Source organism: Rhodamnia argentea, chromosome 2 (assembly GCF_020921035.1).
Source record: "Rhodamnia argentea isolate NSW1041297 chromosome 2, ASM2092103v1, whole genome shotgun sequence".
Lineage (NCBI taxonomy): Eukaryota > Viridiplantae > Streptophyta > Magnoliopsida > Myrtales > Myrtaceae > Rhodamnia > Rhodamnia argentea.
The window spans coordinates 17,538,367-17,560,893 of NC_063151.1; the positions used below are offsets into that span (position 1 = coordinate 17,538,367).

General features: G+C 42.2%; 2 protein-coding genes across 3 annotated transcripts; both read right to left on the reverse strand.

Moving 5' to 3' along the window:
- On the reverse strand, nucleotides 1-3,446 carry LOC115747877 (probable disease resistance protein At4g33300). Its single transcript, XM_030684204.2, has 5 exons — nucleotides 2,613-3,446; nucleotides 1,900-2,303; nucleotides 1,414-1,769; nucleotides 1,117-1,319; nucleotides 1-1,037 (listed from the first exon to the last, which is right to left on the reverse strand). The coding sequence occupies exons 1-5, from the start codon at nucleotides 3,304-3,306 to the stop codon at nucleotides 205-207; spliced, it is 2,490 nt and encodes an 829-aa protein (XP_030540064.1). The 5' UTR covers nucleotides 3,307-3,446; the 3' UTR covers nucleotides 1-204.
- A 16,104-nt stretch (nucleotides 3,447-19,550) lies between these two features.
- Nucleotides 19,551-22,527, reverse strand: LOC115747930 (protein OSB1, mitochondrial-like). Of its 2 annotated transcripts, none has more exons than XM_030684258.2 (5): nucleotides 22,080-22,527; nucleotides 21,725-21,863; nucleotides 21,246-21,324; nucleotides 20,113-20,553; nucleotides 19,551-19,864 (listed from the first exon to the last, which is right to left on the reverse strand). In XM_030684258.2, the coding sequence occupies exons 1-4, from the start codon at nucleotides 22,403-22,405 to the stop codon at nucleotides 20,282-20,284; spliced, it is 816 nt and encodes a 271-aa protein (XP_030540118.1). In that variant the 5' UTR covers nucleotides 22,406-22,527; the 3' UTR covers nucleotides 19,551-19,864; nucleotides 20,113-20,281. The 2 variants fall into 2 exon arrangements, with proteins under 2 accessions (XP_030540118.1, XP_030540117.1); XM_030684257.2 differs by having other exon boundaries at nucleotides 19,551-20,002.

Below are 22,527 nucleotides of genomic sequence, written 5' to 3' on the forward strand. Positions count from 1 at the left end.
TGAACTTAATCAGTGTCCAACAGACAGATAAACACAACATGACATTGAACAGAACACAAGGTCTCTATGAGTTTTTGAGACACGGGGGACAAAATTAACAAGACATAAGAGAAGAATGCTACAGATGCCAGAACACCTTGACTAGAACTCTTTGCTGAATGGTGGATGGTGAGTACTGTGGCAAGCTTTCATAGGAAACGTGGTTCAATCGTCGAGCCAGTCCAGAGAGTAGCACTTGTCCGCGACTTGAACTTGAACATCCTCCCTCGGCTTCACAACATCTTTCCACCACAAGGACACCTCCTCATCGCAGATCACGGTCTTAAGAGACTTCATCGACGAGGCAGACTTCGGCACCCGCCTTATCTGCTCACATTCCCTCATATCGATCTTCTCGAGTCTCCCCAGGTTTCCAATGTCTTCAGGAAGGCGCATCAAATTAACACATTGAGAGATGTCGAGATACTTCAAGCAACCAAGTTGACAGATTTCCACAGGAATGATCCTCAGATTTGGGCAAGCATACATTCTGAGAATCTCTAGAGACGACAGTTTGTGCAAGTCGGCCGGTAGCCCTTGAAGGCTGTGGCAGTTCGTGATGCTCAGGTTCTTGAGGGATCCGGCCCTGCAAATGCTCGAAGGAAGCTCCAATAAGTCATCGCAGTGGTCAATAGTGAGCTCCGATAGGCATGGAAAAATCTGGGGGAGGTCGATGGTTGACGGATCCAGGCTGTTATTGATCTTACACAAGACTAGAGATACCTTCCTCATGTTATTCAGGGGTACTGTGGTTTCAGATAAATGGGGGACACAAACCCTCTCAAGCCAGAGGCTTCGCAGCTTGGTCAGGCTAGAGAAAACCGAAAAGTTTCGGAGTTCAGCGTTCGAAGTGCTGTGATTTATGACAATCAAAGCACGGAGCTTCGGCATGTTCTCAAGGAAAGGGGGTAAGAAGTAACTGTTGCAGGAGAAGTTGAGGATGAGCACTTCAGCCTTGGGGAATTCCATTCTTGGCCAGTCCATTTCGTTCATTTCACCTAGATTTGTGCAACAGAGATTAAAGAAAACAAATTGGCGGAGTTTAGCGTCCAAGTCTCACTAAATTTCACTCAGTACCTGTGTGAACTGAAACAATTTGGGCATCAAACGGTATGTCTGAATTCCGCTCCCACTCTCTAGGAAACTGATCTCTTTTAGGCATAAGCAGTCGCTTGCACTTATTGACTTCCTCCTGGTTGTTGAGAAGAAGGGCGAGGTCCCTCAGCACGTCATGTTGGGTCACCGACACCTCGAAATAACTGCTGTACATTTCTCCCGCTCTGCGACAGATCACATGAAGTTAGAAGGGTTCAGTATGATTAGTTCTTCCAAATCTAAGAGCCATGCCGAAAGACCTGCGGAACATGAACATACCGGGCATCCTTCACCAGAGTAATTAGATTTTTGTTGGAGAGCTCAACGAGGATGGCAAAAGCTTCTGCTTCATGGAGATCACGTATTTCAACCCACATGTTGATAAGAACATCCATAGGGATCTTCGTGTCCTCTGGGAACGATCCCAAATCCAAGAAGCATTCTCTGACCTTTCCCGTCAAGTACTCAACGCTGATCGCCATTCTATCCAGCAGTCTGCTTCCATGAGACTCGCATATCCTCTCTCCCCTTGCCAATCTCTCTCTGGCACTCACCCAGAACATCTGTTGTTGGTCCCTCAGGGAAGCTCCAATCACTTTGAGAGCTAAAGGTAGCCCTTTACACTCGTTGACAATCTATCAGCAACGTTTTCATACCATACAGAATCAAAATACTAAGCCAGCAGATTCAAATGAAAATTCAGACAAAGTCACTTGTGTTAACACGAGTAATATTGTACACCAGCGAGAAAGAGTTCTAAACTACCTGCTTGACCAAATCTTCATCAGCACCAAGAGGGATGGACTTTTTCCCAAAAGCAGAGTGGCAGAACAGGGTCATGGCTTCTTGTTCCCTCAGCAATTCTACTTCATAACTCAGTTCGATTACCGTTGGGAATTTGAATCTTGAGACCACGAGGGTCTTGCAACCAGGCGTCCTGGAAATGGCGACCAACTGCTGAAGCTCCGGCAATGCCCACACATCATCCAGCACGATCAGGGCCTTTCTCCTTGGCGCCCTGAAATTATGCTGCAGGTTCCACTGAGGAACCTGATCGAAAGGACTGCTCCCTTCATTCCCCATTATGTATCCCCAAATCCTTTTCTGCAACTGATCCACATTAGGGGACTGAGATACCGTTAGGAACAGGACCCTGTTGTTGAAATAACCTGGAAGAGGCATCAAAATGGTCAGTTGGTAGCCTTGAATCTAAAGAGATGCAGTTCAATTCCCAAACAAGTGAAATCCACCACCTCTTTCAAAGCCACATCTGAGAGCATATCCAAAGATACTGAGGTCAAGCTATCATTGCCTACCACTTACCAACATGCTAAATCTGGAGCACTTAATGCAATAAAAAGCTCATGAAAGCCTCCTGTCCAAAGCTGTCTTAGTGCGCAATCAGAGCAAATTCAACCAAAAAGAGAACCCAAAAGAAATGAAAAGAAGGAGCAAAACACCCAAGAAAAGGAACTTACTTCTGATTTCATCATCCTTAGCAACTTCCTTAGCCAAAGTGGTCTTCCCCGACCCACCAATCCCACCAATCCCAATCACCCCCATATCTTTGCTCTCCACAAGCATCTCCCTCACCTTCCTTCTCCCCACCTCCACCGATACCCCGAGCCTCAGCGTGCCTCCACCGAAGCCGTCCCACTCCGCCTCGGCCTCCTCCCTCAGCCGCACAGCCTCCTCCACCCACCCGCCACCGCCGATCCTCATCTCCGACAGGCTCTGCTCCAGCCGTCGCGCCGACCCCTCGATCCGGTCCAGCTGATCCTTCGTGTCGAACCGCAGGTGGTGCACGTCGGCGAGGGTGTGGGCCTGCATCAGACCCTGAAAGAAAGTGTGGATCCTTTTCTCCATCTTCTCCATCTTCCTCGCCAACTGGAGGTTCTTGTAGACGTTCCAGCGGTTGGAGGCTCGGACCTTCTTACAGAGCTCGAGGCCCTCCTGGAGGGTCCTTGAGAACTGGTCGAGCTGGAATTGCCGGTGGGCGGGGAGCTCGACGCCGGAGTACTGAATCTCGCGGATGATGGGTCGGAACTCCTCGATGGTTTCGATGAGCTGGTCGGCGCTGGCCTTGCAGAGGCAGCACTTGCGGGATATCTGGATGAGCTCCTTCAGGAGCTCCGTCGTGATCTCGCCGACGAAGAAGTCCGTCACCGCCATGTCCCGGTGGTTGGCTGTGTCAAGTCAGCGTTACTTGAGCTCCGAGAGAGAGAGAGAGAGAGAGAGAGAGAGACGATGACTTTGGTGTTGAGCTCGGACCGGAAGGTGGAAAGCTTCTATGGAGCCATGGGTTGCTTATTGGCTTGTCCGGACATATATGTTCAATTTTGATTGGTTGGGAAGAAGTGGGCTGTTATTTTTTTGTCCCTGCATCATTTCCTTGCGATGACGACAATCTACCATTCGTCTCGGCAAACTAAACAAAAGTTAAAAATTGAAGGTACCATAATTGCAAAAAAGAAAAATTTTAAAGAAGAGTATGAAATATCTTTATTTTTTAAATAAGAGTCTTAAGTGAATCTTCTTTCAAATATGATTCCGAAATGCCATCATTTTCTTAAATAAGGGTCCGAAATAAATTTTATCTCAAATGAGGGCTTGCAATGAAGTCTCAAAAAAGGGCCTAACTTCAAAGGTATTTTTGTCATTTCTCTTGTTTTGATTTTTTTTTTCATTTTTTCTTTGTTTTTTCCTTTTTTCCTATTTTTTTAAGAATTAAAAAAATTAAAAAAAATACACGCACAGGCATAGGTACATTCTGTAACCGTCCTCCACCTGTAGGCTTACTTCCCTCACCCGCATCCCCTCTCCCTCCTCCTCCTCCTCCTCCTCCCAACCCCCGCACATCACCACCACCCTACACCGCATAGCCTCCGTCGCCGATATTCTCTCCTCGGCCTCCACTACCGTCGCAAACCTCGCATGCAACTCTCCCGTCGGCTAGTGCCGCCGCACCGATACCAACACGTTGCTCGATAGATCCATCGCCACTCGACCCACCAATCGATCGGGAGCTAGCTCGGCCAAAGCCCGTCCTCGAGCTCACGTCGCGCCGGCTCGGCTTCCGAGAAACGGATGGCCTTCTAGACAACATCCTTCGGGTCCGGGACGTCAATCCCGAACGAGGAGCACTGGAACCACACAAAGTTTGTGTCGGTCTCCATGGCTCTGCTGAAGATGAGGTCGCCAAGGAAGCGGATGTTGATAGCGGAGATTAGTTGTGACGGGTGAGGGCCCGTAGTTGTTGGCGAGGACTCGATAACAATGAGAAGGGAGTAGGAGTCGGAGAAGAAGTAGCGGGGGTCGTCGGGGAAGGTGGAGATGACCTAGGAGACAAGCGGCGAGCTAGTGGAGGGCTAGGTGGAGCGAAAGATGTTGGCCCGGAGGTCGCATTACAAGTGAAGGGGTTTCGGGATTGTCAAAATGCAGCGGAATATATTTATAAACCGAAACCCTAGACAGGATCCATGCGTATATTGAAATCAATAGGAGTTGAAGACGTACCTTTTGCGGATCGAAGATAAATTGACAATCGGTTGTGTCCGGATTATCACCCGAAGTGTTGCGCTTCTATCGGTATCCACACACACAAACCGAAGTCTCCAACGATCCAAGTGCTAGCTTACAGATTTTGGAGCTCCTATTGCTTGATTGCCTTTGATCTTTGAGACTCTCTCAAAGATCTAAGACTAGAGAACAATTCTTTGTTTTTTTTCTCCTTCGAAATATGACCTTCCGAATACTATGATACGTCTCTAGGGTTTTTTTTCCTATTATTTCAAGGGGCTGTAATTGGCTATATATAGCCTCAATATTTACGCATAACAAAAGAAGTGGGCCCGGGTGATTTGGACCCGCCAAACCGTCTATTCCAATCGTGCGTTTAATTGTTATCTCATAACATGCACGATCGCGTAAATATTTAGAATATGAGAATAAATTAAAATCTACTTCTTAAGTAGATCAAGGCGCAGAGAAAATTTGAACTTAGTTCGCTATTGTGTGCGACTCTGTAGGTTCACTAAACATTAGCAATGTGCTTAAAATCCTTTTTGACCCACAAGTCATAAGCGGTCTCTAGCAACACATTATGACTACCTAAGTATAGTAAATTTCGTTTTTCGACCCAACTTAATCCACAACTAATGTTACAGTATCAACTTTGATTAGTTCCTAGGGCATACTACTAACAGCAAGGAGAGAGAGGAGGTACGATCGGCGAAGGCGAGGGCGAAGCCGTCGTGCCACGTCAAGATGTAGGCTCTCAAGATGTCCTTGTGGATGGTGGCAATCTTCGCCACAAGCTCGTGTTTGTTTCTCTTTTTTTTTTAAAAAAAATTTGTTAATTTTGAAACAAATAAAAAAGTCAAAAAAGAAAAATGACGAAAATACCCTTTACGTATCGGGGCCCGCCCTTAATCCATCCTCCGATACCAACCTTATCGGGACCCTAACCTTAATCCATACTCTAATCGCGTTCTGTTTTAATTTTTTTATTACATATAATAGGACGCATGCGGAAGATTGGACAAAAATACGAGTGCATGCAAAACAAAACGGCGAGCACGAGGCCTAAAGGGAAAGGCCTTTTATAGGTTTCGTAAACCTAATAAAACACATGACCCATATGCAAAAGACTCAAAAAAGATTAATTTTGTGTACATATACATATATCTTTTAATAGATTCTTTACAAAAGTTAAAAGATTAAGGGTTAATACCATGAAAAACCCTAAACCGGTACACCTATGACAAATTTACCCCAAACTATTTTTTTGACCATGAAAAACCCCAAACTGGTACATATGTGACAAATTTACCCCAAACTATTTTTTTTACCACCAAAAACCCTAAACTGGTATATTTGTGACAAATTTACCCTAAACTAATTATTTTGACCACGAAATACCCTAAACCGGTACACGTGTGACAAATTCACCCCCCGTTAAATAGTCACTTTGTTTTGGCTTTTGGTTCGCTACTCTATGGGAGGACACAACCCTTGGTGCTCCACCCATCCGTGCGCTATGGATGGTGTCATTGTACAAGAAGAGACTACTGAAGGAAGGAGGTTCACGATTTGACATAAATAGGTAAGCCTTAGGGGCAGCCGGTGGCGAAGATCCTAACCATGGAGACCATGGGGATAACCTGGTAACAATGATACGGAAAGCAAGTCTTCGATCTTACAAAGAAAGGCGATGGCTCGAAGACCTCGTCTCTAATGCTTTTGCCTTCCACGAGACCGTACCTGTCGGATCCGAAGATCGCCTATCTCAAATTGATAAACTCGTAACAAATAGAGGGTTAAAACCCCATATTGGTATACCCGTCAACTATCACATGTCACTAAATCAACAATTTGATAGTTAAATTTAATGAAAATTAACGGAGGGTAAATTTGTCACATGTGTACCAGTTTAGGGTAAGTTTGTCACGTGTGTACCAGTTTAGGGTTTTTTGTGGTCAAAAAAATAATTTGGGGTAAATTTGTCACAAGTGTACCGGTTTGGGGTTTTCCATGGTATTAACCCAAAGATTAATAAGGAAAATTATATGGTGCGATGATTACCGCCAACCTAACGACATCACCAATGAGCTTCATCTTCACCACCGACATCCATGGCATCACCTGTGGCCTTGTCCTCACTACTAAACTGGAAAATGTTTAACCCACAAGGAGTGAGCTAAAAGCGCAATAGGTAATACATCTAATCAAATAACTAAATTATCAATTAATCATTTGAACAAGCAAGAAACAACGAGTAATCGATATAAAAACACAAATAGTTCCTCCAATAGCTCATATGGCCGAAGCACCATGAGACTCCATCTTCAATTGTACCAATCAAATCTCAAGCCACGCCATTAAAACCTAAAATCCCGTCTACTTATAACCCGCTTAAACACCATTAATCAGCAAAATCAACAAACAAGTTACGAAACATCTCAACTCAAGCACCTCCCTCTTATATACGGCCTAACACGCTTTACCATCTGGCTTCGATTAGCTTCAAACCGACAAAAATCGGGATGATCAACTTCCATAATTGGGTTGCCCATGATCCAAAGGTGCCTCTACAAGCAGCTGATCGAACCAACAACGTCACTTTCCTTTCCATGCAAGCCAAAGACTCGTTTCACAAACCCATTTTCGAAGACAACGATTTGTACTATATCAAATATTAATCAAGCCATCTAGTGGTAAGGTTAGATGTCTACTTGGCGGCCAAAGCTTGAGCGAGAGGGAGCTCATGGGTGGTCCACCGAACGAGAGAGAAAATAGGGAAAGAGAGAGTTCTTGTGAGGAAATGAGAACAGAGAGAATGAGGATGTCTTTTATAGTGGGGTCTAGGCTAGGTCGGTTTAGGGGGCTTTGCGGTTCAATCCTGAACCAATTCCAGTGGGAATAATTCTTTTGTGATCCAAACTAGTTGTTGCCCCAAAATGTTCTAACATTGTCGTGTCCATTTGCAATCCAAAGTTTAATAGTCCACTGTGAATTAGTTAACCCCAATTCACCATCTCGAGTAACCTATGTCCGTCCTTAACCACGTCGCTCGCAAATCCAATCGGGTAAGAGTTTTGGTCTTCACATTAGGCCATGCCCTTTTTTAAGACTTCATAGCCACTTCAGGTCATTATTTGAAATAAAGTTCACTTCGGACTCTTATTTGAGAAAATAAGAGCACTTCGAGTCCTTATTTGACATTTTTCCCTTACAAATATTATATGTGAGCATGATCTCAAGATAAATTCAAGAATCAAAAGACCGAATCGGTGAAAACGAGGTAGGTTTCAAGTTTCGGGATAAGCGGGGTATGTTCCATGCTTCAAAAATTAGGAAACCGGTTCCGACAGTCCCACCTGAAACCTAGAACCTGGATTTGGATAAAGTCTTTGTGTTTTTCTTGTTTTATATTTTCGTGTAGTCCTGCGATATTCCATGAAGTCCAATTATGAGTGTGTAATATGGAATTACTAGTCTAATATTCTATTTTCAGTGATATCCATGACTGAGATTTATACTTTGTATTTCATATTTTTCATGTGTCTTACTGTGAGTTATGATCGGTGGATTGTAGCGGCAAATGATAATCATCATAAGTGATAATAAAGGTAGAACCTGGAGAGATCTTGGAACCAACTCTGAAACCTATGACGGGGTAAGTTCCAAGTTTCAAAGTAGGCATGGTAGATTCTAGGTTTTAAAAATCCGGGAACCGATTCCGACGAGAAGAAATGTCATTTGGAATCCGAAAAAAATCTGAAATCACTCATCCCTAGCAAACATGCACGTATATGTGTTCAACATAGGTGAATCCAAACTGTTTATCATCTTTGCTCGATCTCGCAACTAAAAATGTAAAAACCACATCTTTTTGGTGAAACTCGTAGACTCTCTCCATCTATTTATTTGTCTATCTAAAGTGGAAGCATTTGTCGATCCTGAGCTATAATATGGAAGCTAAGTTGTTTGCAGAAAATTTCATGTAAGCAAATCTACCTCTCTCTTAGGTATTGACACCTCAAATTGAGAAAGTTGCGTAGGTTAGTGTGATTGTAATCACTCCATGACATACACAATTTAAGGGGACACATGCACAGTTCCGCAACATATACAAAATCAAGATTGATGTGGAGAATTTTGGTGCATAATTTTGGAATATGTATTTTAGTAAAATTAGATTTTGACTTGTTGAACAAAAATAGCTTCATGATTATGAGGATCTAAGGGCCATCTGGTATTTGCGATAGTTTATGGTCTACTAACGTGCTCGATTTCAATTTTTTGGACTCAAGACGTGACATTACATTTAAAAATTGGCTAAGAAAAAAATGGTCCACCCTATACCTTGGCTTCATAATCAGTATATGACATTGAATTGATATTAACAATACATTTAAGACCAAAATAAGTGAAAATTGTTGCTTGTATATTGTTGGCTTAGGGTGCGCATGGTAGCACTTCTGAAAATAACACTTCCGGAAATAAATTTATGCTCAAGAAATGATTTTAAAGCATAAATCTATTTTGTGATACAACTTATGAAGCGGAAATCCGTTTGATTACGCAATATTACATTTCTATTTCTGAAGCAAATTTCTACTTTCGAAATTGTTTTTGAGCCAATTCTAGAAGTTAAAAAAAATTTACTTCTCTTTCAGAAGTAGAAATCTTTCAACATAAATATTTCTCTCACTTCGATTTCTTTTCATTTTCAGCTCATCTCTCCCACAACCACGCCTCCGCCTTCACCGCCGACCTTCATTGGATGTTGCCACCCGCCGCCGACCACCACTCGTCGTCACCAACCACCAACCCCCAACCTCCGCCAGCTACCGCCGCCCCTAGTTGACCATCACCGCCGTCCTTCGTAGAGTTGCTATTGCTGGCCGCCGGAGTAAAAATTAAATGAGAATTTTTATTTTTAAAAAGTAAACAATATTTGTTAATAATAACAAAAAATATTTTTTAAAGAGATTTAAAAAAATTTAGAGATTATGGTGGTTTGTTCTTGAAATCCAGTGGTCTTCACCCCGATTACACATTCATCCATCCCTTACTTTGGTCACCTAACCAAGATTTCCCTAAAGAACTGAAATGGATGTTTTGAAATATGTTCAATATATATACTGTAGCCATTGAGCTACCCACCGAGAAGATTGTTAGAGTTTTGTCCAAAGCACTTGCATGTGATTACTCCAACGAGAAAAATACGATTGATGTGTTATTATGGTTCCGACCACTCGGCGTTTGGAGAAAATTATTCAAGATTCAAAACCGTGTGGGAAGATCAGAACTTGAAATACACACCATCATGCTTTTCCAAAGACCATGGACATTTATCAGTCCTACTAGAGATGTGAGATCTAAACCAGGGTTGCTTGGCACGACCACATACAAGCCCCGGTATAATTTGGAAGTCGCTTGTGTTTACAAGACCTTTCCAAGTTGTATTGCACCCATTCCTCGAGAATACATAGAACTCCAAAGAATCCTATACCAAGAAAACCATACTATTCCTCCGGAAGTTTGGCCCTCGGATACAGATGATGTCTCATGGGATTATTCATACACATACATCCACTCAAGAGAAGTCATCCAAGAAGCCTTGTAGATTTTTCATCGAACCGGTCTTCGAGTGGACACGAATTCCCAAGATTCATGGGAGGATCACTTTTTCATGACCTACATGCACAAAGCTCTATCTCATCCCACGTGAAGATATTTCCTTCAGCTCATCTTTGCCACTACATGTTGTACCTAGCAACCCAAGATTCCAAGAACCATTGGAGAATGATGAGCTCCTTTGGAAAACTTTAAAAAGAAAAAATGACGGTCCGGACGGCTAGAACAACTCAGAAGATAACACTAAAGAAAGATTCCACCGATACCAATTATGAGGCCTCTTATGGGTCATATGTATGTGTATCTTTTCTCCAATAAATGACCCATGGTGGTCAAACATTGTTATGTATTGTTGTCATGTATTGTTGTTGTTGAATCTGCGAATCCAATGTGTTTGATCGAGTTGTCTTTTTATTGCATATATAAGGCCCCTTGTATCATGAAAAGAGACAGATCGAGCCTACTCCTAATTTCAATGTGAAGTTTTCTCCACATGAGTCCCTAAGTTCTCATCTCCTCTTCTTATCCAAGTATGGATCCTCGACTTCTAGAATCCTTTTGTTAATTTGGTAGTATGATATGGTTCAGTATGCACTTCACTTGCCACTTTGCGTGAAACCCGTGAATAAGAAATTTCTGGCACCATTAGGGTTAAGCTTCAAGATTGAGCATGGGAGCCAAAAGGCGATCTCCCGAAAATTGGCCAATAGAGCCTAGTGTTGATGATAGCATACCTGCTTCCAGGTTCGGACTTGTCTCTGCTTTCCTTCCAACCATGAAACAATAATGTTCTTTCGTATTTCTTATCCCGACCAAAGCAACCAGTTGGTTCAATCAACATGTTTGTATGCAAGGAACCTCTTCTTGACATATCTTGCCTTGTTGATATAAGAGAAAATTGGAACACCCTCAAGTACCCCCTGATATTCCGGACACGATTCGCACCAATCAACTCACTCCTAGTCTCAAGGCCCCTTTTTGGTAGTATCATTTAAGAATCTTTAGAGATTATGGTGGTTTGTTCTTGAAACCCAGTGGTCTTCACCACGAATACCCATTCATCCATCCCTTACTTTGGTCATCTGACTAAGATTTCCTTGTACAACTAAAATGGATGTTTTGATACATGTTCAATCTGTATCTTGTAGCCATTGAGTTTCCAGCTAAGAAGATTGTTAGCATTTTGTCCAGAGCACTTGCAGGTGATTACTCCAACCAGAAAAATTTGGTTGATGTGTTATTATGGTTCCAACCACTCGGCGCTTGGAAAGAATTATTCAACATTCAAAACCGTATGGGAAGAGCAAAACCCGAAAGACACACCGTCATGTTTTTCCATAAACCATAAACATTTATCAATCCTACTAGAGATGTGAGATCTAAACCAAGCTTGATTGGCACGACCACATACAAGCCCCAGTATAATTTAGAAGTTGCTCGTGTTTACAAGAGCTCTCCAAATTTTATTGCATCTATTCCTCGAGTATATAGAAAACTTCAAAGAATCCTATGCCAAGATAACCGTACTATTCCTCCGGAAGTATGGCCCTCGGATGCGGATGACATCTCATGGGATTATTCAAACTCGGACATCCACTTAAGAGAAGTCATCCAAGAAGCCCTATAGATTTTTCATCAGAACCGGTCTTCGGTAGACATGAATTCCTAGGATCCGTGGGAGGACCACTTTCTCAAGACCTATATGCACAAAGCTCTCAAGACAATAATTTCATCCCACATGAAGATATTTCCTCCAGCTCATCTAAGCCACCGATGTCTGTCCCTAGCAGCCCAAGATTCCAAGAACCACGGGATAATGACGAGCTCCTTTGGAAAGCTTTCAAAAGATAAAAGGATGGCCCGGACAACTCGGATAGCTCGGAAGATGACACTGAAGAAAGGTTTCATACCAATTATGAGGCCTCTTATAGGTCATATGCATGTGTATCTTTCCTCCAATAATTGACCCATGGTAGTCAAAAGTTATTTTGTACTATTGTCATGTATTGTTCCAGTTGTGTTTCCATTGCCTATATAAGGCCCTTTATATCATGAAAAGAGGCGGATCGAGCCTACTCCTAATGTCGGTGTGAAGTTTTCTCTACATGAGTCCCTAAATTCTCCTCTCCTCTTCTCATCGAAGCATGGATCCTCGATTCCTAAAATCCTCTTATTAATTTAGTAGTACGATGCGGTTCAGTATGCTCTTCACTTGCCATTCTATGCGGAACCCGTGAATCACAAATTTTTGACACCTTGAGGGTTGAGCTTCAAGATTGAGCTTGGAAGCTAAAAGGCAATCCCTTGAAAATTAGCCAAGAGAGCCTGTTGTTGGGGATATCATACCTACTTCTAGGTTCGGGCTTGTCTCCGCTTCATTCATAGAGGGAAATAGATTCATTTAAAAAATATATATACCTATATTATGTAAATAGGTCCGGTCCGATTGATCTAATTGGGTGTTTCCCACCTAAAATTGGGAATCGAATTAGTACCCATCGGTTCCAGCCAATTGGAACCGCGAACCCAACCAATACCCGGTGGAAACCATCTCCGATCCGGTTTAGGTAGATCCTGATTTTTTTGCTCACCCCCTAGCTATACCAACAGCTTCAACCCATTGCAATTTATTTCCATCGATAGGTATCACCCCACAAGTCCGGGTCCTACCAAAAGTTTCAGCCATTTGCTAAGTATTTCCATCTATAGGTATCACCTCATAGGTCTAAGTTATACTAACAGTTTTGGCCATTTGCTAAATTTCAAAAGGTGCGGGATTGGTAGATTTGCCTGCATCTAAATTGAATGACTCGACGTTCCTGGCCCATATGATAGGTGTTGACAATAATTGGTTTGACCACATCGATGAAGTACTTCATCATGCGGTTATTCGTTCCCTTCTGGTGTTCGTCAAGAATCCTCCTCATAGTAGCCAATATCACAAGACTTGGTTGTAATGGCCTTCTTTGCTCATCAGTAAGTTGTCTCAAGATGTCGACATCTCCACATTGCTCTTGTTACGCCATCGGCTATGCGATCGCCGACTCATAAAGTCCCATTATGCCATTACCAGGTTGCACCGACCGGTTGTTACCGCCAACATTGTCAAGATCAAGTTGATTCCTTGTACGTACCAGCGTTCTTCCTCAAGTTAGCCGCATTGATCCTACCAACCGTGCCAAAAAAATGTTTCATCGGAAATATTTACCGCAACGAAACATCTTTCATTGAAAGTTGTTCTTCGACTACGTAAAACGTCACAAGAAAATGAGCAACAACAATCGATTTGAAAATGAATGTACGGGCGCAAATCGTATAGGCGTTTTATCGATGACAAGTTTTGGTTTTACGGACTCGATAACGTAACCAATTGTAAATAAACTATGCCAAAATTTAATCGACAACGCAGTTCAAAACACGAAAGTACTATGCTAAAATTTAATCGACAAAACAATACTCGGGATAGAGATGCATGCCAAAATTTAAAGATAAAGATAGATTTGCTTGATTTATGCGTGGCTATTTAAAGCCTACAATTGACGATTATCGAAGGAGGTTACAAATAGAAGTTACTAAAGGAAGTTACAAAACGGAGGTTAAAAAGGAAAGTTACAATTACAAAGCGAAGTTACCAACAGAGTTTACAAACAGGTTATCGCTTTCTCTTCAACTCCATTACGTTAACGATTTCTTCGACTCCACTACCTTTACCTTGACGGTTTCCTCGATTCCACTATTTTGACAGTTACTTTACTTCACTACATTGACAGTTAATTTTTCCGAGATTGTCTACTTCACTTTTTGTCGATTCTTTCAAGTTATCGATTCAGCACATTGTCGATAATTATATTACTAAACGATCAAATTCTGCTCTCATCGATGAATTTTATCACATGTCGATTTACAATCAAAATAAATTATATTTTTTATGCAAACAACGAGAAACCGCCGTATCCTCGATCCATCACGATCGCCATTGGCGGCGAGAGACGATGCACCAAGCGTAAGTGGTGGGTTATCCCGCTCCTCGGAATTGTTGGTTGACGGGGGAAGACTCTGCGAACATGATTGCAGCGATTCGTTTTTACGCGTTGAGTGCACGCTTAGAAGTAGGACTCCTTGCTTGACGACGTTGACATACCGCGTGTCCCGGACGACCGTGACGAAGTGGGCATGACGACAGACAACTATTGAAGATTCCTGCTTTTGGAGCTTTCTTTCACGTGGGGACAGCGTTCGGCTGTTTGGGCATACGCGGGGTAATTATTGGTGACATTTGTAACGACATTTTTCTAAAGTCCTAATTTTGTTTTAACTCTCAAATCTTCTCAGGCTACGTTTTCCTGTTCCTTGAAAAAAAAAAATCAAAACCTTTAAATTTAGTTTCGAATCTACCCTAAATTCTTTTTTGTTTAGAATACAATCATGAACTTTCAATCCAGTCTCAAATCTACCTCTGTTAATTCTCCATTCAAAAATTGTTGTTAGTTGTTTGACATTGTAGTTTTACTTAAATAACATGTATCAGTAAGGTGATGTGGAAAATTATCTACAAATTAAAAATTGTTCTTTGATATGGCAACTGGGGAAACTATGACGACTAACTTCGATTTTTGGACAAAGACCTTGAAAAGGCAAATTTTGATACTAGAGTTAAAATTTAGGATAGGTTTGAGACTGAACTTAAATTTGGATTTTTTTTAAACAGAAAAAAAAAAGCTTGAAGTAGATTTGGACTTGACATAGAGTTAATTTTCTTTTTCTCAGATAAAAAAAAAGTTCGGGTTAGAATTGGAATGGAACATAAAATTGAGGGTATTTTAGGGATCTAGCCCATTGATATGTGTCTTCGTGTCTTAGAGTTTCACCTTTGATTATGTAAAATAACAATATTAACTAGAGTTTATAATTTAATACGCGAAACCTATTTTAAAGTTAATCTAAGCGTCCTAGAGGAAGATCCCAAAACTTGTGGATTTATCCTCGGCATTGAGTAGAAGCTAGAATAATCCGTTCAAGCATTTCCTCATCTCTGCACATCTTCCTTTGCCAATCGTCGCAGCACATCTTGAATTTCACATTTTCGGTTGTTCTTCCTCGAGTGAAAGGATGGCATTGTGTCTCGAGATTTACTAGTAATGATTTTGTAATATCTCAAAAAAAAAAAAAAGGAAGAAGATTAAAGAAAAATAGGGAAAATTCGAGAAAGAAAAGAAAGGGCAAGATTGCTCAAAAAGTCATAAACCCACTGCACTTTTATCAATTGAATTATAAACATTTTAATTTTGTTAATTGAGTCCTAAATATAATTACGTTTTGCCACTTGAGTCTATCCAGCTAATTTTGGTAGGAATTTGCTATGTGGACGCCGGTTGTCCACATGGCACGGTCGATCTTGATATAAATAATTTTTTTTATAAAACTTAAATGTTTTTTCGAAGTTTGTTGTTAATTTTTTTTATTTTTTTCCTTTTCTTATTTATTTTTTGTACTTTTTTATTTGTTATTTTTTTTCTTAAAGTGGCTAGCGAGGTTCATCGAGCCCTCGCTTGCTATGGGCGAGGGCCGGATGCCCTCGTTGACGTGCTCATCGACCACAATAAGGAAAAAAATAAAACAAAAGAAAAAAATATAAAAATAGTATTAAAAATTATCGACATCATCGCTAGTTGTATTAGGTAGGACGGCCAGCATCCACCTCAGCAATTTCTGGCCAAAATTAATCGGATGAATTCAATTGAAAAAACGTGAAAATATTTAGGACTCAATTGATAAAATTAAAAAGTTTAGGACTGAATTGAGAAAAATGCAATAAGTTCAACATTTTTTAGATAATTTTCGCGAAAAGACGGGAAAGAATGTTGCATATTTTGGACTTATGTAGAAGGAAATAGATGGATAAGAGGGAGGGAAATGTGACAATTTTATCCTAATGTAATCTCTCCCCTTCTAATTCTAGGGTTAGCATTTGCAATAGGAATCCCCCACAAGGCACAGACAAATCTAGTAGGGAGGGTGCTCATCACGTGAGAAATGCACACTCAAATACAAGATATGTAACTCACCCTCAATGAAATCCACCAGAGATAGATATAGGTTAAGTTGAAACACTAAAGCTGCGTTTATTTTGCAAAAAACGAGTAATGTAAAATACATTTTTCTAAAAATGAATGATCGTTTATGAAAACGGTTAAACTTAGAATACATTTTCCAAGATGAAGATCACCAATCCCTAGAGGAGATATTGATACCAACTTACTCTTGACTCAGATGACTCAGGAAATAAAGCGAAATGCATTTGACTCGATAAATACACAAAAAGACTAAGACTCTTCTCGGATTTTGCTGAGCACATGGGGGCACAACTTCCTCTGAAGGACTTCAAATCCCGTGAAACTTGACTGATGTGAAACCAGGACCTAGAGTTTTCCCTCCTTGTATTATTGGATCATGTTGAAAATATTTTCATTGACTAATTATTTCAAGCGATATAAGTGATTATTTCAAGGAAAATGTTCTCCAAATCATATATTTTTTGCGAAACAAACGGAGCCTAAATTTCATAAAAAAGTGAAGTTCAAAATTCCGTCAAAGAAAATGAACTTAACCTCTAAGCAATTTTGCATTTATTCGTCGGATAAAGCTTAATCTTCTTCTCGAGATGTCCCTTCGTCATGCTCATTAGGAATCTAGACTTAACTCTTATCACCTTTTGCATTTTGGCCTTAGTTACTGTGAACCGCTTTGGTGTCCAGCCTTCCATTTCTTTGGGAAAAATCCAAAAAAGGGCCTGAAGTCTTCATATTTTTTCAAATAAGGGCCTCAAATGAACACTGTTTCAAAAAAGGGCCTGAAGTCCTCATATTTTCTCAAATAAGGGCCCCAAGTGAATACCGTTTCAAATAAGGGCCTGAAATGACTATAAATTCTCAAAAAAGGGCCCGATTTAAGGGCATTTTAGTCTTTTTACTTATTTAATTTTTTTCTTTTCTATTATAGTTTTTGTAGTCTGTTTCCTTAAAAAAAAAAAAAAAAAAAAAAAAGAAGTGAACTTCACGGGCGGGAGGGGTAGCCCTCCCGCTCGTGGCCACCGCCCCACCGCCGGAGGGCAGTAGGCTGGGGCGGCACTGCCGGCGGGGTCGCCGGCGCCTCGGCGAGGGCCGCGACCCAGCCGACCCGAGGCGAGGGCCTCGGCCCTCGCCAAAATCGGGAGAGGGTTGGGCCCTCTCCGGATCGGGCGAGGCCGGCGGTCCCCGCCCGGATCGGGGTCGCCGGCCGTCGCCGGGGCCCGGGCGGGGTCGCCTTGACCGGGCGACCCCCCCCGCCGGCCGGGCGACGGCCGGCGACCCCGATCTGGGACGGGGACCGCCGGCCTCGCCCGAGATCCGGAGAGGGCCCGACCCTCTCCCTTTTTGGCGAGGGCCGAGGCCTCCGCCCGACCGGCGGGGTCGCCGGCGACCCCGCCGGCCTTCGCCGCGCCCCCCGACCCCCCACCGGCGGTGGGCCGGCGGCCACGGGCGGGAGGGGCAGCCCTCCCGCCTGTGCAAAGCCTTTTTTTTTTTTAATTATTTTTAATTATTTTTAATTATTATAAATCAGGAAAAAGAAAAAATAATAATAAAAAATTTTAAAATGTAAAATGACGAAAACACCCTTCGAGCCGGACCCTTTTTTGAAATTTAATAACCACTTCGGGCCCTCAATTGAAACGGATCATGTCACTTCGGGCCTTTTTTTGAAACAGTGTTCACTTTGGGCCCTTATTTGAGAAATTATGAAGACTTCGGGCCCTTTTTTGGATTTTTCCCCATTTCTTTTTGCAGAATTAGTATAGCTAGATAGGAGGTTCTGAGTGACCATCAAGTAGAACTGGGAGAAAGTATTCGGTCGTTTTAAACTACCACATTTAGCGGATGACGTGGAATTAATTTTTATTTACTCACCTCCACTCATAAATTAACACATGTCCATGTTACTACTTCAGCCGCTGGCATGGAATCAAAGAAAAATCCGGCTCTTCTTTTCTCTCTATTTCGTTCTCCTTCATCCCGCCACCTCTGAGTTTTCCCTCTTCCTCCTCTCCTCCATCATCCATGGCCGCAAGCTTTTCTTGTCCATGGCTTGCGAGGTGGCTTGGCTTGGACGTGCAGGTTGCTGCATCGACGACAGCGATGGGAAGTTCTGCAACTTCAACGAGGCGACGAAGGCAAGCCCTCTGACTCCATCTTTTTTCTATTTGTCTCTAATTTCAAGATGTGGCATCAAGTTGCTCGTCCATGGCCATCGTCACCTTTGCAGGCAACGCTCTCCAGATATCTATATCTGGTCGACAATGGCCGAACGTGTTCGGACGTCACAATTAGGACAAAGGTGAATTGGTGGTTTTCAAATGTCTAACGATAGACCAATTAGTGATTTCTTGGGAGCCCTCAGATAACAATGTTTTGGCTTCCCCTCATCCCAAGGCTATGTCTACTTTATAGGGATCCCAAGTTGAGGACAAAGGCGAATGAATTGAAAAGTTCATTTGGAATCGGAATGGCAATTAAATTATCGAAACCAAGTTCGGTAATAATAACTTGGGATCGGAATTAATTTGTGACTCAAATTGACGGGAAGAGTTCAAGGGAAATTCATTAAAAGAATTGACCCGCGCCTTAGTTTGCTTTTTGTGGTTCGAGGTTGAACCGATAAAACTTTGGCACCCGTTGAGCTTTCGGTGATGAGTATTTTTCAGAGTAGGATATTTCATAGTTCGATTCACCTCATACCTGCGGAGGAAGTCTGCATGGAAAAAGTGGTAGAAGGGAGTTTCAATCTAACTTTTCATTTACGACCCTTTTCATTCCATTCCACGTAACCAAACACTACTCTGAATGGTAACAAGGACGCAGTTTTCATTGCAAAACTCGTATTTCCAGCTACAAAACAAGACTAAGGGACAAAATTACACATGAGGCTGTCCGAAGATGACCAAATGGTGCTCTACCCGGGAGAGGCCACCCGGATATATATTCAACAGCCGGGAGACACCTAAAGCCAACTCCAAATTCCACTCCATTTAGCTAACTTCACGAATCTCATAATGGCAGAGAAATCGCTGTCCTTGCCATTTTGAGTTCTCCTAGATGTATGCACCGGTTGATACAGGCATCTGGTAGAGACCAAAGTAGCTGTCTAAATTGGTTGACGCCGGCTTTTGGTCTCATCTTTCCTTGTCCCTTTCCTAGTTTTTTCCTTTTCCAAATCTTTCTTAGTACACTCCGTCTATGTTGTAGTTCTTTTTCGTTTAACACAAACTCAACATTAAACAAGAAAAAGAGGAAATTTTCGTGTCCACTATTCACTTACTGACCAAATTTCATGTATGACGAGCAAAAAATTAATGAGTTTTGTGACAAGGTAGTAAATTGCGGTCATAGACATCACAGGCACTACAAAAGAATTAATCGACAGAGGAAACTATATATTGAAGCTTCGGAAAATCAAAATTGGAGGAATCACAGAAATGCAGAGATTACCACCATTCATCTTTGAGTTTCTTCGCTACTTCCCTGACCACCATCATGAGCTCCATAACAGACACCTTCAGTGAATCCAGATACATCTTTCAGAAAATATCATCTGACCAGTCCAGTCCAGTGAAGTCCACAAGAAATAAGGAGACGCTGAATCATAATTCAACTTTCAGGAGAAAATACTTGCGTCCCGCAAAAATTATACGCTATAGTCATGCAAAAAAAAAAAAAAACGAGTCACTGGAAGTTTCTTTAAGGGCAACTGATATGCTAATAATGACTTTATAAGAAGTTAGGCTTAAATGTATAGATGTACCTCCTTCCATCAGGGAATGGTAATTTGCCGCTCCTATAATGTTGTTTCCAAGGACAGGCCTTGCATCAGTGCCACAGGAGAATTTCTAGGGGACATTATCCACTTCGTTGAATAGTGGAAAACCTCTCAAGTCCCCTTTAACACTTCGGCTTGGCCAATAAAAGAATCACTATTCATCATACACCCATGGAGAGATACGGCGGGGAAAATGATTTCCTGGTAGGCCTTTATCTCCCATTCGTGAATCAAGCAACTCCAGTTGTCTTTGAATCCATGGAGGATCATCTGAGCACAGCCAAAGGGCTTCACCCGTATCCCTGTGCTTAAAATCAGGTTGCCTTGGGTTCACCTTGCTCGTTCTGTTATCCCACCATTCATATGGATTGGTAAAAAAGATTTGCCACAACTGCAGGCGATCTTTGCGCTTCTCAGATAAAGCTCCTACATTAATGATAGAAGATGGGTCAATGCACAAATGAATAGAGAATTACAAAGCCAACTGACAATAACAAAGCACTCTTAATTCTGACATCATAAAGTGTTTGGTCAGACACTTTATGATGTGATTTACTGAGTAGGTGAAGAGAATAAAGGTTAAAGCCCCAGCTAAAACAAGCAACTACTTCTATTTCCCATCCAATTCAGAGGGTTCAAAAGTTGCTAAGGTTCCAGCTAAATCAAGCAAGAATTCCTATTTCCCAGACCCAATTCTAATTTATGAGTGCTAAAAAAACTTGGCCTCGTCTAACAATTGTGCAAACAAAGCAAAGAAACAGAGAAATCTGTGAGCCAACAACTCCAATAGCAGAAAATAGCAACAATCCCCACAGAGGGAAAAAGTGCCCATTGTCAATTACAGAACTGATACTCGGTGCAGACAAAAGTTTAATATATAAGATGCTGGGTACCTAGTTTCCTCAGTAATCGATCAAGTGAGGTCCATCCATTCGATAATGAAGCCCAAAAATCGGGATATTTTGCTTACACTGTACCAACAAAAGCTAAATCCCTGCTGAACATTCTACTCAGCTTTTTGTTCTACCCAAATTAAGAATCCCTCAAAAACCATAACTTGACCTTTGATCCACCATAAAAGCAAGCATCAAACAATGAGGAGAGAGGCATTACTTAACCTGATTTCGATTCTGCAGATGTGGATAAACATTGGTCTCTACAAGTTTGAGCGACATAGTTTAACTCTTTCACAATCACCTAAAGATAACAGACAAAAGGGATAGTTTTATTAGTCACATATACTCTCCCAAAACAACCTTCCATTGCTAGTCATAATGTGTAAGTGCAAAAGCAAAAAACTCCAGAGGTTTTCAATTGATGACATCCTAAATAAGAACAAGCATGTGAAAATGATAAAAAAATGCCAAGGATCACGCACGTTTCTACATATTGTCCCTAGAGTTGAGGAAAAACTTAAGCTAAACCATTAGAGTCTAACAATTATTCCACTTGTGAAGTTAGAACGTGAAAGAATCCTCTCTTTTTCATACCTCCCTGTTCTGACATCTAGTTCCACATTGATAACATGATAAGCAAAAAACATCAATAAACAAACAACAGATTGGTCACCGAATGTCATGATATTTTCAATGGTTACCTCATAATAAGTTCTGCTCTGTCCACCCTCAGAAGCCTTCTCGTAGCTTCCCAATTGACCTGAAACATACACGAAATCCTTTGGCCTTAAATGCTTCCACGATGTCTCAGCCATCTCGTCCCACATCTTCAGCGATATCCTGTTCACAAACCGCGCATAAACTTCAAGCTCCTCCATGACAACACCTTGTAATTCACCAGTAATAAGAGGGAAAAAACCGGACACACAAAGAAGTGATACATAAATCTGGTCAATTACAATCAATCCGCGACCTCATATCCTAACATTCTGCGCAAAACCTCCACAAAGCAATGATCCTGGTCAATACCGAATCAAACAACCGCGACCTTCTTACCTAAACCCGCGCCCCGAATCGCCGGGCTTGTGGACGCGCAGCACCGTGGAGACGCCGAATCGGCCGTCGCTCGTCGAGACTCGCCTCAGCGGGAAAAGGACCGATCCGATGAAGCTGGCGGAGTTCGCCAGCTGCGCTTGCCATCGGATGGTGGTCGGCCTCTGGAATCGGAGGGCGTGCCGGTATACGGCGCTTCCGGCGCCGGATTCACCCTCCCGCGGCCCAGGGCTTGCGGCGGAGGACGGCGAGGGGGAGGGAGGGGCGAGCCGGCGGAGCGGGAACGGCGCAGTGTTGCGCATGAAGGTTCTGAGGCGGTACGTCGTCATCGGAGAGAATCAGTGGGTGTTAAGAATCTGGTTGTGTCAAGGGAAGGTTTGAGGGGCGGATTGAGAGAGAATCTGAAAGGGTGGTGTTTTGGAACAGGGAGGTCGTCTGAAGAAAACGGCAG

What these genes read in the sequence shown, in the direction of transcription:
- LOC115747877 (XM_030684204.2), bottom strand. Translation starts at nt 3,306, where the DNA reads ATGGCGGTGACGGACTTCTTCGTCGGCGAGATCACGACGGAGCTCCTG. An exon ending in TAAGGATGATGAAATCAGAA is followed by an intron (nt 2,304 to 2,612) that starts GTAAGTTCCTTT and finishes TGCCTCTTCCAG; the next exon opens with GTTATTTCAACAACAGGGTC. An exon ending in AATTGTTTCAGTTCACACAG is followed by an intron (nt 1,038 to 1,116) that starts GTACTGAGTGAA and finishes GCACAAATCTAG; the next exon opens with GTGAAATGAACGAAATGGAC.
- LOC115747930 (XM_030684258.2), bottom strand. Translation starts at nt 22,405, where the DNA reads ATGACGACGTACCGCCTCAGAACCTTCATGCGCAACACTGCGCCGTTC. An exon ending in GATTCGGGGCGCGGGTTTAG is followed by an intron (nt 21,864 to 22,079) that starts GTAAGAAGGTCG and finishes GTTTGTGAACAG; the next exon opens with GATATCGCTGAAGATGTGGG. An exon ending in AGAGCAGAACTTATTATGAG is followed by an intron (nt 21,325 to 21,724) that starts GTAACCATTGAA and finishes TGTTATCTTTAG; the next exon opens with GTGATTGTGAAAGAGTTAAA.